Consider the following 24,975-nt stretch of genomic DNA (forward strand, 5'->3'; position numbering starts at 1 on the left):
TGTCCATACCTAATGATCAGCCCTCATGGGTGGAGGCACGGCATGTCTCTCTGAAGCCTTTACTTACTGTGTAGTTTCTGGCTGTTTTATAACATAGCAGGTCACTTAGGAATATAGGCTTCTCTCTTTCCAGAGTTTCTGAAATAGGGGTTTCTAAATCAACAGAGGCTGTTCAACATAAAAGCTTTGTGAGTCAAGTATCAGTTCAGCAATGTATGTGTTTGTTACCTCATTTCAGTAAACTCGAAGCCTTATAAGGTGTTTTACTTAAAGAGGAAGGATAGTCAAGACCAGGTTTTGTTCAATACAGGATAACTGTGAACACATGAACTGTCCAGTCTGTCCATCAGTCTTGCCCTCTGCTAAGGCAAACGCTGGGAACAGACACCTTTCTGTAAGGTATGAGCTATTTTCATGCTAGAGTTAGATGCAATTAAATCACAGCCTGATGCTGCAGTGGCAGAATTCAAATACTGCAAATGCCACGTGTGAAGAAACTTGGTGGAGAGAGAGATCATTGATAGCTGGTTTTCCATGTCTAGGTTGGTGTAGAGATCTCCCATTTCAGCAGGCAGTGAACAAAAGGGTCATTTCACATGGTATGGAGATGCTCCTAGGGAGAGTTTAACTCCCGAGATTCAAATGGAAGGACTTCAGTCCTCTGGTACTAGTGCAGAGAGACCTCTGTAAGACACAAGCTGTCATGTGCACTCCTGCCGTTGAAAATGTCCTTCTTCAGAAGGAGCAATGCTTTTGTCACCTCCATTTCATACCATGTCCTGTGTCAAAACAGTCAGTCTAAACTGAACAAGAGGGATGCCTTGTGATGCAGACACCCATCCCCACAAACTAAAGGCTAGTCAGGAACTGGCAACAGATTTCACTGTCTTCCAAACTGGATAAGATATTAAATAGTGAAAGCTTCAGCATTTTGTACTAGTTCTTGAATCACCCTGAGGGTTACAGAAGCATTTTTCACAATTGTATGTAATATCACTTTTATTATTTCCCTGAGCTCATGTGTTCTGTAAATGGAATTAGAATGAAGGAATAAGTATATGTTGCTATAACTACATTGTAGTAGCTTAGTGGCCTGGTGTTTGCAATCTCATTTCACTTCTTAATTCAGCATTTCTCATTCTGACACTTTCACAGTGTCATGTTACTATACATGGCACATGCTATAAATAGTTAGGAATCCAGTATGAGTGGAGTGTAGCTCAGTATAATGAAATGAGGGGAATACTTTCCAGGGAATTACTGATGTTAGAAAGTTCTCTTTGCCACAAATAGAACAGAAAGACTGAACCAACACAGAAGTGTTTCAGATTTAGTGTGGGGTGAGACACTGACTGTTCTGAGCTTATGGTAGCTACTGGTACTCTGCACATCCCAGGAAGTACTCAGCATTGAGATGAAACTCGGCCTCTTTGCTTGTAAATCCAGTAAGCTGGGAAATATAAAGTCACTGTGGGTTTCTAAAACATATCCTAATATAAATTTTTTCTGCCTCATTAGAAGTTTTAAAATGTGACTTTGTGATCTCTCTTTATTGCCTGTGCTCCATGTTTTCAAATTATACTGAAAAATGCTAGAAATACATTTTTATAAATTTTACTTTTGTTACTATTTCACTTGAAGTCTTGTGCAATTATGAAGGAGAAGATGAAGTCATTACTATAATTTGTTCACCTGAAACTTCAGTACCTAGTGGAAGTGTAGCACAGTATTAAATGCCTTTTCTAGAATCCAAGGCTCATTATATGTACCTTAATTTACATCACACATCCTGTAAACACAACCTTGTCATCACTTTGCTGCTTAAATATAATAGTAGTACACCAACTGGGGACTGCTTTTCTCCCTTTGCGGCTTAACAGAGCATAACTTTTGTGTGTGCTTTGTGTCACAGTCTAACTTCTGAAATTGGTCTTGTAAGGAAAAGCATCAGTTGAACTGAATGTAGTCACATGTGAATTCACTAGCACTTCAGTGCCAGTCTAGTACGTCAGGTAGTCCTTGTCCCCAAGGTTAATATAATACATTCCACCAAGAAATCTGCAGCCTCTATTCTGCAGAGAATGAGGCTTTTTCTGAAGACTATTGATGGAGTATGCTGCTCAGGAGTTCCAGAACTGAGGCAAGCAAATGCTGTCTTTCAAACTTAAGTTCCAAGATGTTCATTGTATTACAGGAAAAAAGGAGAGCATCTTGAGGAGTTTTCTTTACTGAAGCGTAGCAGTCTTATCAGCCCTCATGAGCAGGGTTTAATGTTATTGTGGATCATGTACACTGCTGTGAACTTCATCCTCTTTTCTTCCGAAATGAATAGTCGGCATATTATGAATCAAGAGTACAAAATCTGTAAAAGTGTATACGGAAACAACCTTGGCAAAGTTGTAGCAAAGGCATTGCTTCTCAGCACAACAACGTATGTATCTGTTCCAACCTGGTGGAAAAGAGTGGCACAGCTTCCCTGATAAAAATAAACATTGATTACTCACTGTAATTCCATCCTTCATTTTTCATGCACCTGGCAAAATCTTTCTTTGTTTTAGGAAGGCAAAGATGGCTGACAAATCAGGGCTGGCTGATGATGAAGAGTGGGAAAGTTCTTCGGTCATCTTGTCTAAGCAGCAGCTTAAAGCAGAATTTTCTTTACAGATGAATTCCTCTCTTGTTTTGGTCTGTGTTGTTGTGGTGGTTTTTGGTGTTTTTTGTTTTGTTTTGGTTTTGGCTTGGGTCTTTTTGGGGGTTTTGGGGGGGGGTTGTATTTGTTTTATAATCTCACTGCTTCCTAGAAAGCTCTAGTAGATGTCAATCCCAACTCACCCTCTTGGCAGCCTATGCCTTGACCTACCTGTGTACTGTAATAATTTTTAACCTTCAACTACAATGTTTTCTCTTAGTCTCTGCTCTTTAGACTTTCTCAATTACAGTAGCTTTTCCAATACCTCTGTCTTCTACCTGCATACACTGGCGGTAATGGGTATTAGCATACCCTTTTTTGATCTTCAGCTACACAGGTCAAGACGACTTTAGCCCTTCTCTTGAAGTCTGTGAATTAATACATTTATTAGGATATTTTCACAAGAGTTTTCTTTAATTAGGCACAGTTTGTTCTTCTATGCAAAGCATCAAAAAGAAGAGGCTTGATGAGTTCAACTGAATTGCTAATCACAGAATAGTTGAGTTTATTTTGTGGTTTAAGCCCAGCCGGTAACTCAGAACCATGCAGCCACTCCCTCACTCCCGCTCTTCTCCACCTCCACTCCTGGGGGGATGTGGAGGAGAATTGAAAGAAGGGACCTCTGGAGATTGTTCTGCCTCTGGCTCAAAACAGGGTCAAATACATTACATTGTTCCGGACACTGTCTTCAAGGATGGAGACTTCACACCTCTCTGGCAATCTGATCTCGTGCTTGAGCACTCTCACTTTGTATAAACGGGAATTTCCTGTATTCAATTTGAAACTACTATCTCTTGACCATTCACTGGATACCACTGGGAAGAGTCTAACTCCATCTCGATAAACCCTCCCTTCAGGTATTTGTACATATCGATAAGATCCCCGCTGAGCCTTTTCCAGGATAATCAACCCCAGCTCTCTCAGCCTCTTCTCGTATATCAGCTGCTCCGATCCCTTGATCCCCACTATGGCATTCCTATCCATTATGTCCATGTCTCTGTTGTACTGGGAAGCCCAGAACCGAATACAGCACAGCAGGTGTGGCCTCACTAGTGCTGAGCAGAGGGGACTTGCTGACAGCTTTCCTCCTAATGCAGTCTAGGATGATGTGCTTGGCCTGTGAAGGCCAATGTGAGGGCACATTGCTGGCTTTTGTTCAACTTGGTGTCCACAAGGACCACTGAGAAGAGTCTGGCTCCATTATCTTTACAGCCTCCCTTCAGGTATTTATATATACATTGATGAGATTGCCCTGCCAGACTCACTTTTTTCTTGGGCTTTGTAAGGAAAAGGGCCTTTCTTTTTTGTCAAGACCCAAATACTTCTTGATTCCAAATGCTGCTGCTGTCCTGTCTTGAAGTCTACTCCCCAAGATATCGCCATAAGCTAGTGATATTAAATCTGACAATAAATTTGAAATTGAATATAGTGCTAGAAATCAGTGATGGTGTTTAATATAGTTAGATTAGGTTAACATGAAAAATAAAAGGCTGAATAATTTAGATAATACTGGAGTTCTTGCTTTGAATAATAACTCTTTCAGCAATTGTATAGACTCGGATATCACATTTTCTTTTTATGAGTATTGATTTTGATTTAATGAAATCAAAATGACATGAAAACGATTGGTGAATAATTTTGCTTATCTCAATTCAGTAAATTAAAATCACAATGTATGAAAAAGAATAATTACAGTCAGTTAAGACTTTATGCACGATGAGACAATTACTTGTCGTAGCTTTCAGTAGACTGGGAAGTTATTGAAGTTGCCATAAATACAGAGTGCTGAATTCTTGATTTACTTGCATTTATGTACATCTGATACTCCTTAAATGTCAGAGTACCATATGCTATTGCATATAAATAGCAATCCGCAATTTATACATCACGAGTCACAGACACAGCAAGGGGGACCTCAGACAGCAGGGCTGGGTTTCAGAGGGTGGATAATGCACTGCTTTTGCAGTTGTAAGTACCATCTGTTTTGACAGAGTCTGGGGATGTTTCACACTGATGGTCAGGAATCCATGTAACATAGTGCAATTGGGCCTGAGCCAGTCACATTTTCTAGCAAGAGAAAGCTGCCAGTGGCCATGTTTCTTTCCCAGCTTAACTCCCGAATTTCCCATAAACAAAATTCTAATCCTCGTGGTTCTGAATAAGCACTACGTGCTTGCTCAGCGCGTTGTTGCATGGATATTGCTTGTCTTTGTAACAGAAGAGGGGTCTGCTGACTGTCACTCCAGGGCTCTTACGATGTGAAGTGTTTATTATGAAAACCCCTTGGTTTATGTATCTTTGTTAGAGAGGTGTCGGGTAAGTTAGATTGTGCTAGTGTCCTAGGGTTCTGCTTTGGAGACCTGCCTTTCTTTTCTTTTATCCTCTTCAGAGTGTGCTCTTACCCAGGTCCCAGAGGACATTTGTTGGGGAGCTGGCTTTGGCCAGCTCTTTGCTGACTTTATTCCTTTGTCTGTAAGAGAAGTGGTGGCATTGTGTATTTGTAAGAAAAGTAAAACTGTGAACTAAGTGAAGTTCTATACCTTTCCTTAAAAAAAAACCTAGAGACCAGCTTTTTTTCTGTGTTTGGCCACATGTCAAAAGGGAGGAGGGACGCAACCTTAAAAATGAGTTATTCACCAACAAAATGAGAGAATGCTTGCCAGAATGATAGCAGGTGCTTTTGAAAGAATCTCACTCCTGGGAAAGAAAATAAACTTTGGAAACTGAAGTGTAAATGTATCTGAGCTGATCGGGAGCAGGTGTTGCAGGTCAGCCTTCAGTTACACACACAATTCTGCTGATTTTCTGTAATCTGGTGCCATTCTAAAGATGAGGCAAGGCTCATGATAGAGGCCCTTCTAGTCTGCAAAAGCATTAGACTGGGAGTAAACATTTCTGCTGATTTGTAAAGCCTGGAACTCTTACCCCCCTGAGGTATTTCTCCTACACTATTGAAAATAGCTCACCTCTCTCACCCTGGAGCAAGCATTGGTTTTTACAGAAGGTGTGCTCTCCTGTCTACTGGCAGCAGCTTTAGGTGGTCTTTTATTGTCACTCCCTTACTGATAAATTAGCTGGTAGAGGGATATATTATCTGCATTGATATATGACTCCTCAGCTGGGTACACCAGGTGGGCACTTGTGGGTATCTCACAGGACAATCCACAAGGAGCTGGGCTGAACTAAGTTGATTTAGGATTGGGTTTACCTTCTCATCTAGTTTTGGGGGGTTTGTTGTTTGTTTTTTACCTAGAGTCCTCTTGTGCTGTGTACAGTTGTGTGCCATAATTTGGAGGGCTGTCTCCAGATTATTACCAAAAGCTATCTTTATAAAGCTTGAAGGCTTTTTAGGAAGGATATTTTGACTATTCTAACTTAAATTGATCTAATGAATCTTTAGCATCTAAACTTTAGTGTTAAGAAAGGAGCACGACTTTGGCTTTAAATCTTTTGTTACTATTTGTTCTTCTGTTTAGCCTATTGCTTACCATTTATGTCTCCAGTTTTGGAGGTCACATCCTGGATTCCTTGTTAATTTCAAAGTCAGTCATATCTAAGAGTTATGCACTTTTACAATGCCAGTAGTTGATGATGAAAAACAATGTTCTTTTACCTTAATAATTCACTTTTGGTGAATATGCTGGGAACAGTCATCCTTGGGGGAACTATTTGTCTGCTGTAGCATTTGCTACCACCTGGATGCAAGTCATCTTGATTGCACAGCAAAGTGATTATATTGTAGGCTTTCCCCAGAGGCATGCATTCCTCTGCTTTGTATATTATTTTCAGAACAACACACATCTACAGGAACTACATTTCAGGGTTCTGCAGGTCATCTTGGGTTTGATCCACAGGAGCAACTGGGGATTTTGAGATTGTTTTCCTCCCATAAATTTATGTCCAGCAACTTGAAGTTTTATAATAATGTAAATGGATACATCTTTTATTCCAAATTCTTACATTTTTGAGAGATGAAATCATGGAACAGCTACACCTGATTGGAGCAGCTGGGTGGATTTCTGCATTTTGAAGCTGGGAACCATTAGGCATTTGTTCCAGATTTCTATATAAGTTGTAAAGATAAATAAATTGCATCAGCGCAAACTTCATGTCAGCGTATCATTCAAAGCCAGCAGGATCTTTTTGCTCCTGCTCAGTGTCACTCTAAGTAACTGGCTCTGACCATCTATGCATAACTTGAGAACCAGTATTGAGCAATGTGCGCTCATCTATATTTATGTAAAGTGGGGTTTAAATTGAAAATGAAAATCAATACCTAAAGAAGTGGAACATGTAAATGTTGCCTAGTTAGGCATGAAAGTGTTATACCTGACAAGATTTTGACCTTGGAGTTTGTCAGAGTAACTCAAAGTGAAAATAGAATATAGTTGTAAGCCTGTTTCACTGAATCAGGTTATTCTCTGGATGAATTGGGAAGGTTTTTTGTATTCATGAAGATGAAGATGGGGTTACTGGGTTAATTAAGACTTTTTTATAGCTTATCAGGTGGAGGGAGAGGATGGCAAGCTTTTTAGTATGACCTTGAAAGCAAACTTGTTATCTTTTTTTTTTTTTGTCTTCTTAAACCTTTATGTGCAAGTATATAGAAAATGCTTATATATAAGCATCTTGTAAATGCTTATTTCATTTTAACCACATTTGGTTTGCACATTTCAAAGTAAGTCATTGAACAGCAAAGAACTGTATCTCCACAGGTGGCAATTCTGAAAATGGGAAACAATGGCATGTAATATGTCCAGTCAATTAATAATCTGGTCCTGAGAACCCAACAGGGCACAGGATGTCTCTCCCCTGGGTGCTATGGGTTAGGCTGGGAAGTGGTAACTTATGATTTGGAGGAGGTGGAAAGGAGGTTCTTCAATGACCAATGGGTTCCTCTATATTAGCATTTTTGTTCATTGTCCAAAGGTCACTTTGGAATTGACTCTCCCTTTAGCCCCTGCTTGCTGTGTTTTAGTTGCCACCGCAAAGTATATGAGCCAAGTTACTCTCAGGTGAAACTAAAGCAACAAATATGTTCTGGCAGGACACCTAAAGTGCCAAAAGCAACCCCTATTGAGCATTCAGGTTGCGGATGAAATCCAAAAACTAACACCCAGTTCCCAGGCCTGTGGATGTTAGGTTCCAGGAGTAGCATGTTTGTTCCACAGAGCTCCTCTTTCTGGGCTGTACTCCTTGCTAATGCACACATAAATGAGCTTAGCTGGAGGAGCTCCATGGCATACTGCAGGGAGCTGGGAGAGGATCTGTCCTGAAGGGGTTTAAGAAGAACTTGTACTTAAGTGTGTATGGAATTCATTTTGGGTTAGATGTTTACTGAACGTGGAAAAAATGCACTATCCCATCTATCTCTGTGTAATTTCCCAGCAATGATGCACTGACAAACCTTCTCAGAAGTGATGTGCTGGTGTCATCGGTGGTACCAAAAGCAAAGTTAAGATGCTTTGACTTCATAAACTAATAAGTGGAATACTTTTTTTCTTACCCCCCCCCCCCAGTCTTTGTATTTTTAGCTCTGTTCAAAAATATGGGGATAAAATTAATTCATGCCAAGTGGCAGGGGACAAAGTCAGTAGCAGGGAAATTAACTTCAGCTTTTAAAAAATGCATTGTAAGGAAGAATTATTTGCTTAATAATACTATAGCAATTACTTCACTTGCAGTGCTGTTTGACTTTAAGTATCTAGTGTGAATATGCCAGGAATGCAAGATCAGGTCTCCAAATGTATGTGAAGGAGTTTATAGAGTAAAGAAAACTGGAGCTCAACATCACAGGGAAGTTACACCAGTATAATCCAAGGTGTAAAATGTCACACAGAAACTACTATGAAATGGCTTCAAATTTAAGTTAACATATCCCTCTTCCACATGGTCTTGTAACAATGCCTCTGGTCTTGTACAGTAGGTGCAGCTTGTTATTACATTCTATGGGAGGTTTTTAAAAACTATAAAAGGCTATTTTAAGTTCTGTGAAACCATTCCTTCCAAGAGCATGTGGATGTGATTACTTCATGAGCTCCAAGGCTGCTTATTCTTACACTGAAAAATCGAGCTTTGTTGCACATCTTTGCTCTCTAAAGGAGAGTTGCACACCTACAAGGTCTCGCAGCATAAGAAATAAGTTTCTGCCTTTGAAAAAGTTTTTTTGTTGTTCCTTTTACTTTACTTTTCAATCTAATTTTCTGTGTTGGTAGGAATAAATTTTCCAGTGATTGGGAGACAGTAGCTGTAGCGTTATCTCAGGTTTATTTAGACTCTTTCATGTCTGTGTCGGAAGCAAGCCAGAAGTGAAATACTGACTAAATGAAATCGTCATAAGGTGGCCACTGAAGGGAAATAGTGTGTTGCATAGTTATCTCTGAGTATTTGTCAACTGTGATGATGTTTCAAGAAGGACCCTCTAGGGATCTGCTCTGATACACTACATTATTTGTTAATAGGTTGCTAGACTTTCCATCCCTCTCCAGAAGCCACTTGTTTGAATTGAATTGAGGCACAAAACTACTAGTGTACAGAGGAAGGGGTTAAAACTTGTGACATTGGACCTCCAGTATATTTGAAAAACTGAAAATGAGCACAATTTGAAGAGGTTGTTCATAACTCAAAATGCTCTTGGAAAAAAATAGAAGATTAAGGAGAGAGAAAACATATCAGACTCTCAAGACACAGGTGTGGGAAAGACGAATGGTTTATATAAACGTTGATGAAGAATATAAATGGCCAGGCAGCCGTATGGCATGTTGGAATCCAGGCAATACATTAAATCATCATCCTTCCAAGACTGTTGAATTCTGGAAGGTTGACATCATGATTTCCAGGAAACATAGGTGCGAAGGACTCCACTTTATCCACTGCTGGTGTGGTGGGGTGGTGCGTGGTGCTCAGTTTGGAGCATTGTGTTTTAACAGAAATAAACACAGATTGGAGAAAATTTAAAGGAATAACTAGGAGAAACTGGGAATATTAGTAATGGGACAAGGAAGAAAGGGCTGAGGCTTGAGCAAATGCATGTGAGAAATCCCTGCAGGAACAGTAGAGACCTCTCATTTTTTGCAGTCACTAGGAGAGGGGCAAGAAAGAGCTTCTTGTGTGAGCTGGGTAAGAGTTAAAACTTAGAAATTTGATATGGTGACAACACTGGAACAGGAACCTCAGTGAGCTGAGTAATTTCCCTGGAAACGAAGAACAGGGCAGACATGCACATCGGAGGTGGTTTAAGTGTACTTGGTGTACTTGGAGAGAGACAAGAGGCTCATTCTACTCAGTTTCTCATTCTATATGTTCTTGATTGTAACAGGCTGCAAAATCATGTAGGTATCTGTGCTGAGCAACCCTTTCTGTCTGGTGTACTTGCCAGCTGCAGCCCTGCGCAGGTTTGCATTGTGAGTTTTGTTTCAGCTGCCTCTTTGCTATTATGGGCTGTCTGATTCCTCCGGGGCTCCCAGAGCTGAGAGGAACTCAGGTCAGAAGGGTAACTTAGCCTAAGAAAAATGCCTGAGCATGTTTGTGGTGCAGAAGATGCTCTTTTGTAGGTATCACTTTTTCTCAGACTTTGTGCCCAAGGCCTTAGAAAGTAAATGGTCCTGTTCCACCCTGCTGTCCTAGCTAACCCCTTTACCTAATCTCCTTTAAGGGCACACAGCCATATCTGACATCTGTCCGTCAAATTCATAAGTGTCTACTTAAATCACCCTGCACTGTTCCCCCTATATAAAACTGTCAGCTGCTTCTCTTCGCTTTTGTATCAGAGACTGTAGCTGCTACAGCCATTAGGCTCCCATTTTCCCCAGTCTCTGTAAAAGGAATACTTCCTTGGCATGCAATGAAGTTGATGGTATTGTGGTAAAAATGTGAAGCCTATACTCACATTGCACTTAGTAAAAATATGTAATAAGTATGCAGCACTGTTGTTGAAGAGATGTTAAGTGACATCCTTGTACTATGCGTAAATGCTTCTTGCGCACATTATTTTTTATCTAATGTTTTGGCAAGAATGCCAATTGCTTTTTGTTTTTCTAAGCTATACTGACTTTTCAGAGCCTGAACATAGTCTGGTTTAATTCTTGCCTAAGTTTTGCTAAATACCTCAGTGGTGATCGCAGATCACAGCTACAGGCTACGCAGAGAAGAGATTCAGAGCAGCCCTGCAGAGGAGGACTTGGGGGTGTTGGTTGATGAGGAAATGAACATGAGCCAGCTTCAGTGTGCACTTGCAGCCCAGAAAGCCAACCGTATCCTGGCCCGCATCAAAAGGAGTGTGACCAGCAGGTCGAAGGAGGTGATCCTGCCCCTCTACTCAGCTCTTCTGAGACCTCACCTGGAGTATTGTGTGCAGTTCTGGTGTCCTCAACATAAAAAGGACATGGAACTGTTGGAACAAGTCCAGAGGAGGGCCACGAGGATGATCAGGGGACTGGAGCACCTCCCACATGAAGACAGGCTGAGAAAGTTGGTGCTGTTCAGCCTGGAGAAGAGAAGGCTGCATGGAGACCTCATAGCAGCCTTCCAGTATCTGAAGGGGGCCTGTAGGGATGCTGGAGAGGGACTCTTCATTAGGGACTGTAGTGATAGGACAAGGGGTAATGGGTTAAAACTTAAACAGGATGTAAGAAGGAAATTCTTTCCTGTTAGGGTGGTGAGGCACTGGAATGGGTTGCCCAGGGAGGTTGTGAATGCTCCATCCCTGGCAGTGTTCAAGGCGAGGTTGGATGAGGCCTTGGGTGATATGATTTAGCGTAAGGTGTTCCTGCCCATGGCAGGGGGGTTGGAACTAGATGATCTTAAGGTCCTTTCCAACCCTAACGATTCTATGATTCTATGGTTCTATGATCTTTTTTAGTTGTCAGATAAGAATATGAAGTTTGATAGATGTTCACCCAGGTTCTCATGTTAATTTTGTTAGCTTGAGGAGCTCAGTATAGATTTGCTTTAAGAAAGGCACAACAGCAATACCATAATGGAAGGTGTAGTCGAATGGAGTCATGCTTTAAGCATGGAAAATGGTTCAATCATTTTTTAAAATGTCCATGCTGGGGTCTGGACATGAAGTGCCGCATGTTAGTGAGCATCGCTGGTGAAATGATGAAAATACCTCATCATCTATGGCTCTGAAATCAGAGACTGCATATTGTTGTCAATGCCAGAAGGAACAGAGACTATATCTTAGCTTAAATGATATATATTTAAAGGCTCTTTTCTCCCAGATGTATATATTAACTGGAAAACAAATGGGGGGGGGGGGAAGAAAAATCTTTTGAAATAAGCCAGATTCCTAATGGAATAAGAAAATTCCCTCCAGTGCATTTTCCCCCTCTGTGTCAGCTTTTATGGTTCTTTCTGGCACGCATCTTTTGAGATTTCTTTAAAGATTGGTAAGAATTTTTTTCTTACATCAACAAACAATTTTCAGAGCCTAAGCATAGCTTTAGTAGAAAGTGTCTTGCACAAAAGATTGGTAATCATGGAGACAAAGGGGTGGAAGAGGTTATAGGAAGTATAAGGGCTGCTTCGTAATCAGTTTTTTACCTTCTAACATCACCAACATGTAAAGCTGCATTTCAGGCTTGTAAACAACTGGGATTTTTCAAGAAAAGAAATGTTTGTATAGGGCGTGTGTGTGTGTAAAATGTGTATTGAGAACTGCAGTCAGTAACTTCATTTGCACTTGCAGGGCTGTGTTTATTAAGTTCATACTATCATTAAGTTGCCCTGTCTCAGACTGATTCAGCCTGTTAGCTAGCACTCAGGAAATGGTGAAGAACAAAACCTGAAGGAAACCCTCAGAGGTTCAGACAGTGCTACAGGAAGCCCCTCCCAGCGGTACTTGAAAAGCCTGGAAAATGTACAGCATGCCGAGTGTTTTGCTGAAGCTTTAAATGCTAGCAAAAAGCTTTCCAAGTTTTTACTGGCAAAAAGCTCCTGGACTCACCTGCTGGCTTTTCTTTTCCCCTTAGGGGTGTACACCGAACAGTAAGCGGGAATACCTCTGTACAGAGTTCAGCTGAGCTACCAGCAAAATTCCTGCATGACAGCACGTTGCATTATGGGCTCAGCAAAGCAGTAATGCTCTTTCGACCCTCTTGTTCAAACATAATGACAACACTTCAGTCTTTCTCCAAAATATTTTGGGGTGGACAGACAGAGTGTGTGCGTGCATGTGTATGTGCCTGTCTGGAAGTCCATGCCCCAAAGGTGGAGGGAGCAATTTTCACATGACACACCTTCGGTACGGAAGGTAAAGGAAATACAGGATGCACATCTGGAACTGCTATACTAATGAGAGAATTCAGAGAGCATGAAGCAAGCACAAAGCATACCAATAAAACAGAAGGTCAAACCTTTTTTAGCTCTAGGTCTAATTTAAAAACCACATTTTGGCAATTCATTACACTCCCAGAATGTCTAAGGTATTGATTATTCACAGGGTGCCCAGGAGCGATGAAGGAATGCCATTTTTGATCCAAAAGGAGTGGAGATTAGCCGTATTAGCTTGGTGCTTTGATCACAGGGGAGTGGGGAGAATCTTGGAGTACTATATGTTTATTTATACTTGAGTAGGAATGGAGAGTAGGGAAGAATGTAGCCCTGCAGAGATTTTTAGGTGTTTTCAACAGTAACTAACTGACTAAAAATATATGTTTTCAAAATATGGTGACAGGAGGTAATCATTCCCATAGTACTAAAAATCATTTATAGCAGATGTTAAAAATGAATTTTTAGCCTTTTTACTTTATTTCCATCTTTTTTGTGGTGTAGAAACAAGTGTTAGTTCTGTGGGTTTTATTTGTATCATTATGTTTTCCCTTTTTGTGTTGGTTTGTGTAAAAAATGAACAACAAACAAATGAAAAGCCCTGTACAAATGAAAAAACAAAAGGAAAAGAGAGAAACTCAAAATGCCAAATATATGTTAGTAGTGGAACATACATCCTGCAGCTGAAAAAATTGTATTTTGGGGTTTGGTTTTGGTTTTTGCTTTTTTTTTTTTACATTAGAAGCATCCTTTTCTTAAAATCTCAATAAAAGAGCAAAAAGCAAAGGCTCCAAGTCTGCCACATCTTCTGCACATGTTTATCTTCAAGCACTGTCATTGGCTTTGGTGGTAGTGTGAGGGAGGTCAAGTGTATGGTAAACCCTTGCAAAAATTAATCTAGGGGACTGCTGTCTAAGTGGTGTGTGGATTCAGTGCTTGTCTGCAGGAGCCTGGCTGCTGATGGTGGTTTGGTTTTCTTCTCCCCAGCTGTAAATCTCATTTTTAAAATACCGGAGTATACCAGATGATTTCCAAATAACACTCCTTGATGCAACTATTTGCAATAGCTGCCAGGGGGGTACTAGGAAGTCTCAAAGGGGACCAGAGTGTCTGCAAAGCTCACTCTGTGTTAAGATACAGTTCTTGCTCAAAAATACACAAGTCCCTGCGTTAGGTCCACATAGTCATAGCACAGACTCAGAAGCCTTGAAGAAAATGTTTTTCCTGTTACATACTGAGTTTCTGTTTAATTAAAACAAGATACAGAAGAGGAAGAAGGAAGGAGCTGGGCAGTGTAGGTTTTTCCTTCGGTGTAAGATGGTGATCTTGATCTCTCTGCAACTGAACTATGTGATCCTAGGCAAGCTGCTGGACTTTGTGTCTTGGGTTCTTCAGCTAGACAATTGTGCCTCTTTGCCTTACAGAGACACTGTGAAAATCCAGGCCTGTGGTTGCTACTGTAGTAGCCAGTGAGATCAGTGCATGCCCATGCTGGGCTAAGTATAAGCTTGATGAGGAAATTAATATGTAATACACTGATTAATTCATGTAAAATGTACTTAATTTTAAAACTCTGCCTAAACCCGGATTTGGCCAGTTTTTTGGAATACATTTCTGGTTCTACCTTGCTTAGCCCATATCTCTGCTGTCACAGTCACAGAGCTGTAGGGTCTGTGTTACTTAAGGAGATGGCGTTGCACGCTTCTCTGAAATGCCTAAACACTGAAATGGGAGCAGAAGATGTGATGTGAGGAAAGCTTGGTGCTCTAAAACCACTGATCTTACTCCATTCATGATATCTGTTATTCTACTGGGCAATAATTGTGGTTCCTGTATTCATCTCTGTGCGGTTCTTTCCCTCATAAAGAATTTCTGTTGAGATCCATACTGACAGGTCTGGGCTTATTTTTTCAAATCCAACTGAATCTCACTTTCATCCATTGGAAAGGAGTGCCTCCTGAGTGCACATGAAAAGGCACAGCAACCTCCCCTTCAAGAATTGCGGACTGGGCCTTTGGTTGAGCTGCTTCGTCCCAGTTTGCATGAATAAAAATTAACATCTTTCATGACACAATGAAAATAAGTGCACGGGGTTGTGCTTTTTGTGAGCGGCTGAGTGGTTCTGAGTTACCGGCTGGGCTTAAACCACACCTATCTGCCTAGGTCTGGTGAAAGAAGTAGCATTTGTCTTGTGAGCCTTTCTTTGGCCTCCCACTGAATGGCTGAAGGAGCTGAGAAGTGAAGGACCGCAGTATTCCTCTCCTAATATCTAACAGATGCCTGGGTAGTGCCAAGAGTATGGGCAGTTACTCAAAAAAGCCTGTGACTCAAATATACACATTTCTTGCAGTATTTACTTGGGAGTATAAAGAATTAAGGCTACTGAACTTCCATTGTCTCTTCTTCATTACAGGGCTCAGATGTGCAGCCTCTTCTTTGCTAGCATGGCTCTGGCAGCGTAGCTAGGGGTACATCTCTGTTGTGTGCCCAACATTAAGGTGAACAGTGTTGTCAGAGTATATGATAGATTTTGAAATATACATTTCCTTACTTTCAGAGTAAAGATGACTGCTTAACCCCCAACAAACCCCAAAGCCCATCATGTTCCATTAACAAGCTGGCTAGTGGGGCACTGTGCTGTGCAGGGAGCTCTGTGTCTGTCCACAGCTTACTGAAATAATGTGTTTTGTCTTACAGACTCCGACCTGAGCATGCGGACGCTCAGCACACCCAGTCCAGCATTAATATTTCCTCCGAATTCCCCTGGTTTCCAAAATGGCAGGGGGTCATCAACGTCTTCATCCTCAGTCACTGGGGAAACAGTTGCCATGGTCCACTCGCCGCCTCCAACCCGTCTCACACATCCTCTCATCCGACTGGCATCCAAGCACCAGAAGGAACAGGCCAATATAGACCGACTGCCTGACCACTCCATGATCCAGATATTCTCCTTCCTGCCCACCAACCAGCTGTGCCGCTGTGCCCGTGTGTGCCGCCGCTGGTATAACCTTGCCTGGGACCCTCGGCTTTGGAGGACTATTCGCCTGACCGGCGAGACAATCAACGTAGACAGGGCTCTTAAAGTGCTGACCCGGAGGCTTTGTCAGGATACACCCAACGTATGTCTCATGTTGGAGACGGTAATTGTTAGTGGCTGCAGGCGGCTCACAGACAGAGGACTCTACACCATTGCCCAGTGCTGTCCAGAACTGAGAAGGCTGGAGGTGTCAGGATGTTACAACATCTCCAATGAGGCAGTCTTTGATGTCGTGTCACTGTGCCCAAACCTGGAACACCTGGATGTGTCAGGTAACAGGAAATATTTCAATACAGATGCCTCTGATTCTAAAAGCCTCATGCTTGTCAAGCCCCTGGCCCCACAACTGCACACTTTCCCTTTCTGTGTTGCCTTTTGAAGTAGGAATGCCAGTCTCCTAACACAGCACTGATGAGACAGGCACCGCTAGAATCGAAATGCCCCAAATGCCAGCAGCACTTCTTGAGTGGCCAGACTTCCACTGATGGAGCAGAGCTAATAGAGATGGCCCTTTCAAACAGCACAAGTACTTCTTATGGATTTTGCACAAAGCACCCTTACAGGGGCCCATGTTACAGTCAGTGCTACATCGTATGGTGAAGGAGAGTTACTTCAGTAAAACTTGTTTTATATTTTTCACATATATATATGATTCATAAGCAGATTATATATATGCATAATACATATTTCTGCAATCTGATAAGTGACTTAAGAAGGAGCTCAGAATCAATGCTAGGCTTTTGTCTGGGTATGAATATCGTCATCCCTAACTTCAAGGTCCCCTTGCTTCCATTGCTATTTTAATGAGACTTAGCTAGCTTAGACTCCTTTTTTTTTCTTATATATTTGCTTAGTGGCTTTCTCCTTTTCCTTTCTCCCAGTTATCATGATTCACTGCAGCTGTTTAGATCAGCAGAAATGTTTTAGGCTATTTCCCTCAGACCTGCTCTGGCAAAAAAAAAAGCATTTTTTCCCAAGGTAAGCCACACAGAATTTCCCTGCAAATAGGCTGTCACTTAATGGAAAGGATGCAGCCAAGCAGAACACTGGGGTAAATGTTATATTCAGTATTATTTTGTGATCTCACTTGTTATCTGTCTAATGTTGTTATTAATCAGCTGGACTAGATTTGTTATTGCAGAGGTGTTAATAGCAACAAGCAGGATAAAGTGGGGAGAGGAAGCAATGCTATTGAGTTACTGGTACCCAGATAAACTGATTTTTCCAAGGCTGCCTATCTGGTGTACACGGATTTGCTTTCTTTTTTCTGCCTTTTATTTTATTTTTAACTGATTTACCCTTCAGCTAATATTCCTAGGATGTCAGAATGTCACGGAAGGCATCAAACCAAGTAGCAATGTCCAAATTATTAACTTTTTGTGATTGGTCTCTGAAACAGCCAGGTCGTAAGGAGTCTCTGCAAGTCTATTCACAATGTCCTTGCATATGAATTACTTATTGTCAGTACATATTGACATTAGTTCTGGGTTTCCACCCTTACATTCAGGTTGAAGACTCTCCAGGAGAAAATGTATGTGCCTGTGTGGTTAAGACCTAGAACTGCACATGACTTTGAAGGCTGTCTCTATCCCTGTCATATTTATGCTTTTCTTACTACACCCTCTAGGGTGGCATGAAGAGTTGAGGGGCTCAAACATCCTGGACCTGGAGAAACAGGACAAGTAGAATTGCTGAGGTGAACTGCTTTGGCCCACCAGTCTATTAATTGACATCCTGAGGGTACCTGAATGGCTGAAAATGCTTTAGTCCACAGCTCCTACTGATAGATATCCTGTATGCTAAAGGTGGCTTTTTTCAAAAGCAGGGAAAATGAAAAGATTGTGCCAGATCTTGAAATAGGTTCCTTTAGGGTCAATCTTCACTTGTGGTTTCCCCAGGCCAGTTACTTTCAGAACTGGGAGATGATGTCTGTCCCTAAGATCTCATCAGTTTGGTCCAAAGTGTGTAGAAGGCAAGTAAAATACCTGTCTTCCTTGAATTCTATCTCATCAACAGGACAGGAAAGCAAATTTAGTCTCATGTTTTTCTAAGTTGACTTTTCGTTTTGGAGCTGGCAAGGGAAAAATCCTGGGTTTGATCATGCTCAGAAGTCAGGGTGTTTGGGTTCAGACGGCTTTTGCTGCATGCACATGCATATGAACTGAAGGTAATTGATCTCTGGGGTCTTGTTTTGAGTGCACATTTTTTCATTCTGCTGTGAGTAATTTTGGAGGATGTTTTGGAAGCAGGATTCCCTTTTTCCCTCCTTCTGTCTGCAGTTAGGAGGACAAGTCTTGCACCTACACACTCAAGCAGTTCTCAAACCACTCTGAAGTGGTTCCCTGGTTCGGTTTCATACTGAGCAAGAGAAGTTGGGTACACGTGCTGGGGGATGATGCTATAATTGTAGCTAGTTAATTAAAACCCAGTTCGCAGTTGTGTATCTAGCTGAATCCCTCTCCCTTTTGGATGGTTACTTGGCAGCAGTAATGTATCAAAATCTTTAATGTCAAAACCAGATGTTCATATTAACTTTAAGAGTTTTCCACAATGTAAGTTCTGTCATTTTCAGCATCCACTTTGTGGCCAGGTCTGAGATATCTCTAGAAGCTGGTTGAGCTTGACTGCAAGTTATTATCTAACATGCTGGCCAACATTTTTTTTCAATCTGTTTGGAGGTTTCTCCTCCCTTTTAAAATCAGTTATCCTTTATGGAAAATCCTGTTACAAGGTTTTGTTTTTACATTTTCTATTATTTAGGACAGAAAAGTCGTTGCAGACACAGGAACCTGTCATTTTGCCTAAATATCAGGCAGTTCTGTATCAACACAAACTTTTTCTGGTGAAACCATTTTGAATATCCTTCCCATGAAATGTTTTACAGTGTAGTCACAGTAACTAGACAAGTCAATACTGAGCTTGTCAAAACATTGATTACACACTGATGTATGTGACTGCAACCCTGCTGTAAGACTTCTGACCCATTCACTTTTTAATTTCAGTCATTAAAGCGCTCCCCCTTCTTGGTTCCTTAGCAGACAGAACATTCTCCTCAGCCTCGTGCTCCCTTCCTTCTCACTTAGCCAAAAAAACTTTTTAGCCCTACCTGAGAGGACCTCTTTAGACATAAGCTGCAGAATTTGTCTGATTAGACATTTATGGCTAAAACTATTAGGCCTTGGTCTCTAGCAAATCTTCCCTCCATTCTTCCTTGCGGCTGTTTCTAGCCATGCTAATACAGTGTGCCCAGCTAAGCTTGGCACAGAAGAGAATTCCCCTTCAGAAGCCCGAGACTGCCAGTTTGCAGTGCAGCAGAAACAGCACTTTCCAAGTAAAAAAGCTTTCATTCACCACCATGCACAGAGTGGAGCTTAAAAGGGAAGGGGGGGGGGGGGGAGGGAAGTCTGTCAGCGTGTTTTTCCCTTCAGTCTAGCTCTTTATCTTCCCTTGCAAGGTCTGGTGTTTGTCCTCTAGTCACCTCCATTCATGGGCAGGCTTTCTCACATGCAACAGTCCTTTTCTGCATCCATGTCCTCCCATGCCCCTACCAGTCTGTTGACTCCTGCTGACTCTCCCTATTCTCCTTATGTTACCCAAATCTCCACCCTTCTGCAGGCACATAGTCTTGCCATAGTTTTACATCCTTCCCAGAATGCAGGACTCACATCTGTCCTCCAAATGCTTTTTGGAGGGTGGGTGGGGTCTGTCTTTTTTATAATGGGGTTGGATGGTGAAAGAGCCTCTGATGCTGGTTTAAAGACTCAGCCAGTCAGCAATGACTGCCTCTGACTGTTGTCACGTAGTACCATTTTCTCAATTTGTCACTGGGTTTATATTGCAGAAACAGATCATAGACTGTCCCCAGATAAATCTAGGACCATCCTTTTGCATTTGGGATATGGATAAAATTGGTCTGTCACTTTGCTGGTGCTCAAAATCCCAAAGCAACCTCACTGGCTCCAATGGAGTTTGTTATTTTTTCTGGTGCAGGGACATATCACAGCAAATCCAGACTAGTCAGTCAGGATGACTCTGCTCTTGCAACATGAAGATACCTTCATCGCATCCAGCATGCAATTTTATGCCCACCTTGCTGTACGATTTTACTGCTTGCTTAAATTTGCCATGTTTTTCCACTTAGGCTGCTCCAAAGTAACATGCATCAGTCTGACTCGCGAAGCCTCCATCAAGCTGTCTCCTTTACATGGGAAACAAATCTCCATCCGCTATTTGGACATGACAGACTGCTTCGTCCTCGAGGACGAAGGACTGCACACCATTGCCGCTCACTGCACTCAACTGACCCACCTGTACCTGCGCCGCTGCGTCCGCATCACCGATGAGGGTCTCCGCTACCTGATGATTTACTGCACGTCCATTAAGGAACTGAGCGTGAGTGACTGCCGCTTTGTCAGTGACTTCGGCATGCGGGAGATTGCCAAGCTGGAGTCGCGCCTCCGGTACCTTAGCATCGCTCACTGCGGCCGGATCACAGACGTGGGCATCCGTTACATAGCCAAATACTGCAGCAAGCTGCGCTACCTCAACGCGCGGGGCTGCGAGGGCATCACGGACCATGGTGTGGAGTACCTCGCCAAAAATTGCACAAAACTCAAATCACTAGATATTGGCAAGTGCCCTCTGGTCTCAGACACCGGCCTGGAGTTTCTAGCCCTCAACTGCTTCAACCTGAAGCGCCTGAGCCTGAAATCATGTGAGAGCATCACTGGGCAGGGCCTGCAGATTGTAGCTGCCAACTGTTTTGACCTGCAGATGTTGAACGTGCAGGACTGTGATGTCTCTGTGGATGCTCTGCGATTTGTTAAACGACATTGCAAGCGCTGTATTATAGAGCACACCAACCCTGCCTTCTTCTGAAAGGACACCCCACACCTGTCATTACAATGCAGTATTAAAAACACTGATGTATAAACACACGCTCCCATATTCAGTAATGCTGTCTTTTCCATAGCTCACGGGAGTCAGCTTTTCTTGTATGTTGTGGGTGAGTGGGGTTTCTAGAGGACTATTTTGTTTGCTTTTTGTACGATCACTTTTCAAGGTGTGTTGGGTCTCCATGGAGAGGCTGCCTAAATGCAAAAGCAATGAGTGCTCAGCATCCCCTGTGGGGTGCCATTTCCATTACAGCCATGATCTTGTCCCAGGCTACAGTAGCTACCTCCAAAGGAAATAGCACATAATCCCTCCTTTGGAAATGCTACTAAGCTATGTCAAATACATCTGAATTCCAGCTGTGCTCATGAAGCTGACTATGCAATATGTGTCTGTGTTCCCCAACTTCTTCCAATATGGCTGATTAAGCATCCTCTTGTCTCCAAGTAGTTTGTCTTTGGTAGCCATCCATTTTAATCCCTCAGGAAATACTGGGTAATGTTCTTAAATATACTTGATCGAGGCAGAATACGACCTGCTGGCCATTTCTGAGCACATTGCTGAGTGAATCTGGATACCCATGCATGGATTCTCTTGGAAAGTCCACCTCCAGGTCACTTGTGCATCATCACTGATTGCCTTCATTTCTAAATCTGCCCTCTCCTGCATGTGTAGTGCCACCCTCTGGTAGCAGATAGGGACTTCTGGGTCTGATAAGCAATGACATTTGCCTGAGTGAAGGAAACCAGCGGAGGTATTGGTGGCCTGACAAAGGGAATAGCCAGCAATCAGCCTGGGAAGCTGCTGTAATTCTGCAACAAGATGAGATAGCACTGTAGTATACTGGGGCCTCTCTGAGGCATGCTGGAGCAGCTTGCACAGGGCAATCCCAATTGCTGTGCTGCGTGGCTGCCACCAGAAAGTCTGTCTTTGTTCCTTCGCTGTATGTCTTCAGCAGCCATGGCACCACTGCAGTGAACTCTCCCTTAGCAAACCAGTCACATGAGTTGAGGTAAATTTAGTATGTGCCTTAATACACAGAAAAACCCTACCCTTTCCTGTGGCCTTCCATTTCAAAGGATAGAAGGCTGATCTCGAGACTTCAAAGATGTTAGCCTGACGTTAGATGACACCCCTGGGGACAGAGGGGCTTAGAGTGTTAGTCACTTTAGATCTAGATTTTGTGAACCTTGACTGTGTGTGTTCCCTTAGGCTGGAGAAACAGCTGCTGTTCAAAAAGGAATTAAAACACTTTTGTTGCCCTGTGACACTGGGAGCCCCTTGTACTCTCGTGGTCATTCCTGTTCATTGAATTGCTCATGGAAGAGCAAGAGTGGTTTGGAGGTTCCCACATCTCATTGCCTCTTTCCCCAGAGCGTGTGGTCATTTCATAGTTACTTTCTTCACAATTTCTTGGCAGCCATTTCTCTGCGTTTTCACATGTAATAATCAGATCTGAAAGCCAGACATGCTAGGGGTGATGATATTTTCAGGCAGGCCCCCTGCGCCTGACTGACAGGTGAATTCATACGTTCAGCTCAAGCACTATAAACGTCTCAGTAGAGAACGTAAGAAGGGAAGCACCGTGTCTGGTTTTCATAAGCAGTAGTTCCATCATCTCCAGACAACACTAATAAAATCATTGATATGAAGTGAAAATCCATATGCTGGAGAAAAATACATAACTGCTGAGGAAATACTTGTAGCAATGCTCTCTCAAATTACAGAAAAGCAATGGTTTGGACATGTCCCTGCAGAGGGAACTTGTCCTACTGTTGCACAAAGTCCTATAACTTATGTACGTTCCTCCAGTTCTGAGTTTCTTAACATGCAGGATGTCATCAACTCTGAATTATAAATCACATTGTACTAAAGCAAACAGGGCCATGGAAAATGAATTTGTCATTGCTACTATTGGCCAGTGACTAATAGGGGGTGATACCATCCTTTGGCCAGTGAATGTCATTTTGGTTTTCCTTTCTGTATTTTTAAAAGTAGAGATTCTTCTCCAGCAAGTAGTACAGTATATTTTATCCGAGCCAGCTATACTCTCTGTTTGTCTCTTTATCTCAAAATGGCCCCGAGGATAGTTAAATGTTAAACCAGTTCCTGAGGATGGTGGGATTTTGAGCCATTTGCACTCATGAAATACAAGGCCTCATTAGTAACATTTAACTCTTTATTAAAAAAAAAAAAAGCTACTTTTCTGGCTATGCTAAATTGAGTGAATAGTGCTACATGGTTTTTAAGGTTTCTAATGTTTAAATTGGCCTGTACTGTACAAATCTCACTATAAAGCCTTAATTTGCTACCAAGAAATAAAGCAATATATTGGTAACTGATGAGCATGCATCGTCATTTGCACTAATTGATTAACTTCTGGTGAAAAAGGGAAGATTAAATACTTGTAAAACTTTTCTTGGAAGGTAGGTGCATGAGCACATCAGCACATCAGGTAGGTGGATGACTATATGAAAAAGGAAACAAAATATCTTTGCTATAGATTATGACCTTGCCTATCTGTCTCTTTAAATTTTTATTTTCCGCATGTGGACCTTTTTGACCTGAAACATAATCAGTAACTGGAAGTGAAAGTAAAAGAAAAAACAGTATATAGAAAGCACATGTATAAAATTTCAGGAGGGCCTCTGCATTGGTTTAACGGCAAGTTAACATATTTAATGTGAAAAGTCAAATTAAATGCCTGAAAGGTAGAGCACTTTTTACTGCAGTGTTGCCTTTTGAATGCTCAAAAAAAGCCCCACTCAAGGGGGCACTGGTGGAAAATGAATAAAGGCAGTTCTTCTGAGCCAAACATCTTTAATGCTCACGGTCTTACATGATCTGAGTTGGCACTCTGAGACTGCTACTTATTTCAAGAAAATCTGAATTTAACTTATTGATACAGCTTGCCTGTTTTGACTTTTAACCTTTTTCCTGATGTCTACTTGCAAAATGACATGGCCAGAAAAGAAAACTGAGATAGTGCATGTGGAGCTGAGTTTGCTGGAAAGGTTGCAACATGTGACTGATGTGTCTTGATTCCAGTTTGGGGTTGGCAAAGATTATAAATTTCCTGAACAAAAACATTGTTGATTCTTGAACCATAAAATTCAGGCTCAGGCAGTGAGGCTTATTCTGCTCTGCAACAGCATGCGGTGATCTCATCAAAGAAAGCAGTGATGAATCACATCAGTCAGGCTGGCATGTTGTTTATGTCTTTGGAAGAACTTGTGTCCTGTAGAGGAAGGTCTCTTAGAAAAGGCGCCTCTAAACTACCATGCACTGCAATGGTAGCTAAAGCTCTGTGTCTCAGTATTCATCTTTCTCATTCCTTGGCTTTCACGAAATGTGGAACTGTATTTTCCCCATTATCAGCACAAGATTGTTGTGAAGTGTGACACTTTTTCCTTCTTGAGCTATGCTCATCTGGCTTCCTACAAAATGCAGAACAGCTTCTGTTGGGTGTCTTGAGCTCAGAACTGTGGTCCAGACTGTAGCCTTCAGTAGCAGCTTATGTGGTTTCTGAAAACTGCTAGCCTTTGAACTGGGAAATTAAAAACCTGATTTAGTAAAAGACCTAATTTTAGCACTAAACTTGAAGCTGGTCCAAACTCTCATTAAAAAGAAATGCCGTGACCATTTGGACTGCAGAGTGGCTGCTAGTGTTCATTTAAAGGGGAAAAGTTCTCTGACAGAATTGATGCATGGCTTCTCTTCCCATAGTGTTACCCAGGAAAGTAACCTGCTCTTGGTTTTTTCTGATTTTGTCAATTTAGCTATTCGTGCTGAGGATTCCCAAGCTGGGCTTTGAAAATGTTAGTGGAAATGTTCATCTGGTTCTGTAAATAAAGCTAGGAGAAAATGTCATTTTGCTCATGTTAAACTCCTCGTGACCTTTCCTTTGAAAATGGTCCATTGCTCTTCATCTCCTCTAAGGCCTTCAGAGTGAAAGCCTGAGCCTTGCCAGGAGGTCAGCTATGGGACAAGGATGTGTCTTACTGAACTCCCTGCTAAAATTCGCCCAAAGTTAGCTATGTTACATGTCTTTGAACATCTCCAACTCCACAACCAGGGAGAAAAG

General features: G+C 41.9%; 1 protein-coding gene across 3 annotated transcripts in view; it reads left to right on the forward strand.

The window, feature by feature from the left end:
- FBXL7 (F-box and leucine rich repeat protein 7) overlaps window positions 1–23,229 on the forward strand; it is a 187,054-nt gene extending 163,825 nt beyond the window's left edge. For 2 of the 3 annotated variants that reach the window (XM_061449242.1, XM_061449244.1), the window contains 2 exons: window positions 15,659–16,270; window positions 20,140–23,229. In XM_061449242.1, coding sequence (XP_061305226.1) covers window positions 15,659–16,270; window positions 20,140–20,876 — 1,349 coding nt within the window. In that variant the 3' untranslated portion in view covers window positions 20,877–23,229. Of the gene's footprint in view, window positions 1–9,610; window positions 9,800–15,658; window positions 16,271–20,139 lie in introns of those variants that run through there. The other variant, XM_061449243.1, reaches the window with a different exon arrangement.
- Window positions 23,230–24,975: the final 1,746 nt, after the last annotated feature.

This window comes from Pezoporus flaviventris, unplaced genomic scaffold (assembly GCF_033815535.1).
Source record: "Pezoporus flaviventris isolate CSIRO_AGI_PZ_B2104156 unplaced genomic scaffold, CSIRO_AGI_Pfla_v1 ptg000007l, whole genome shotgun sequence".
Lineage (NCBI taxonomy): Eukaryota > Metazoa > Chordata > Aves > Psittaciformes > Psittacidae > Pezoporus > Pezoporus flaviventris.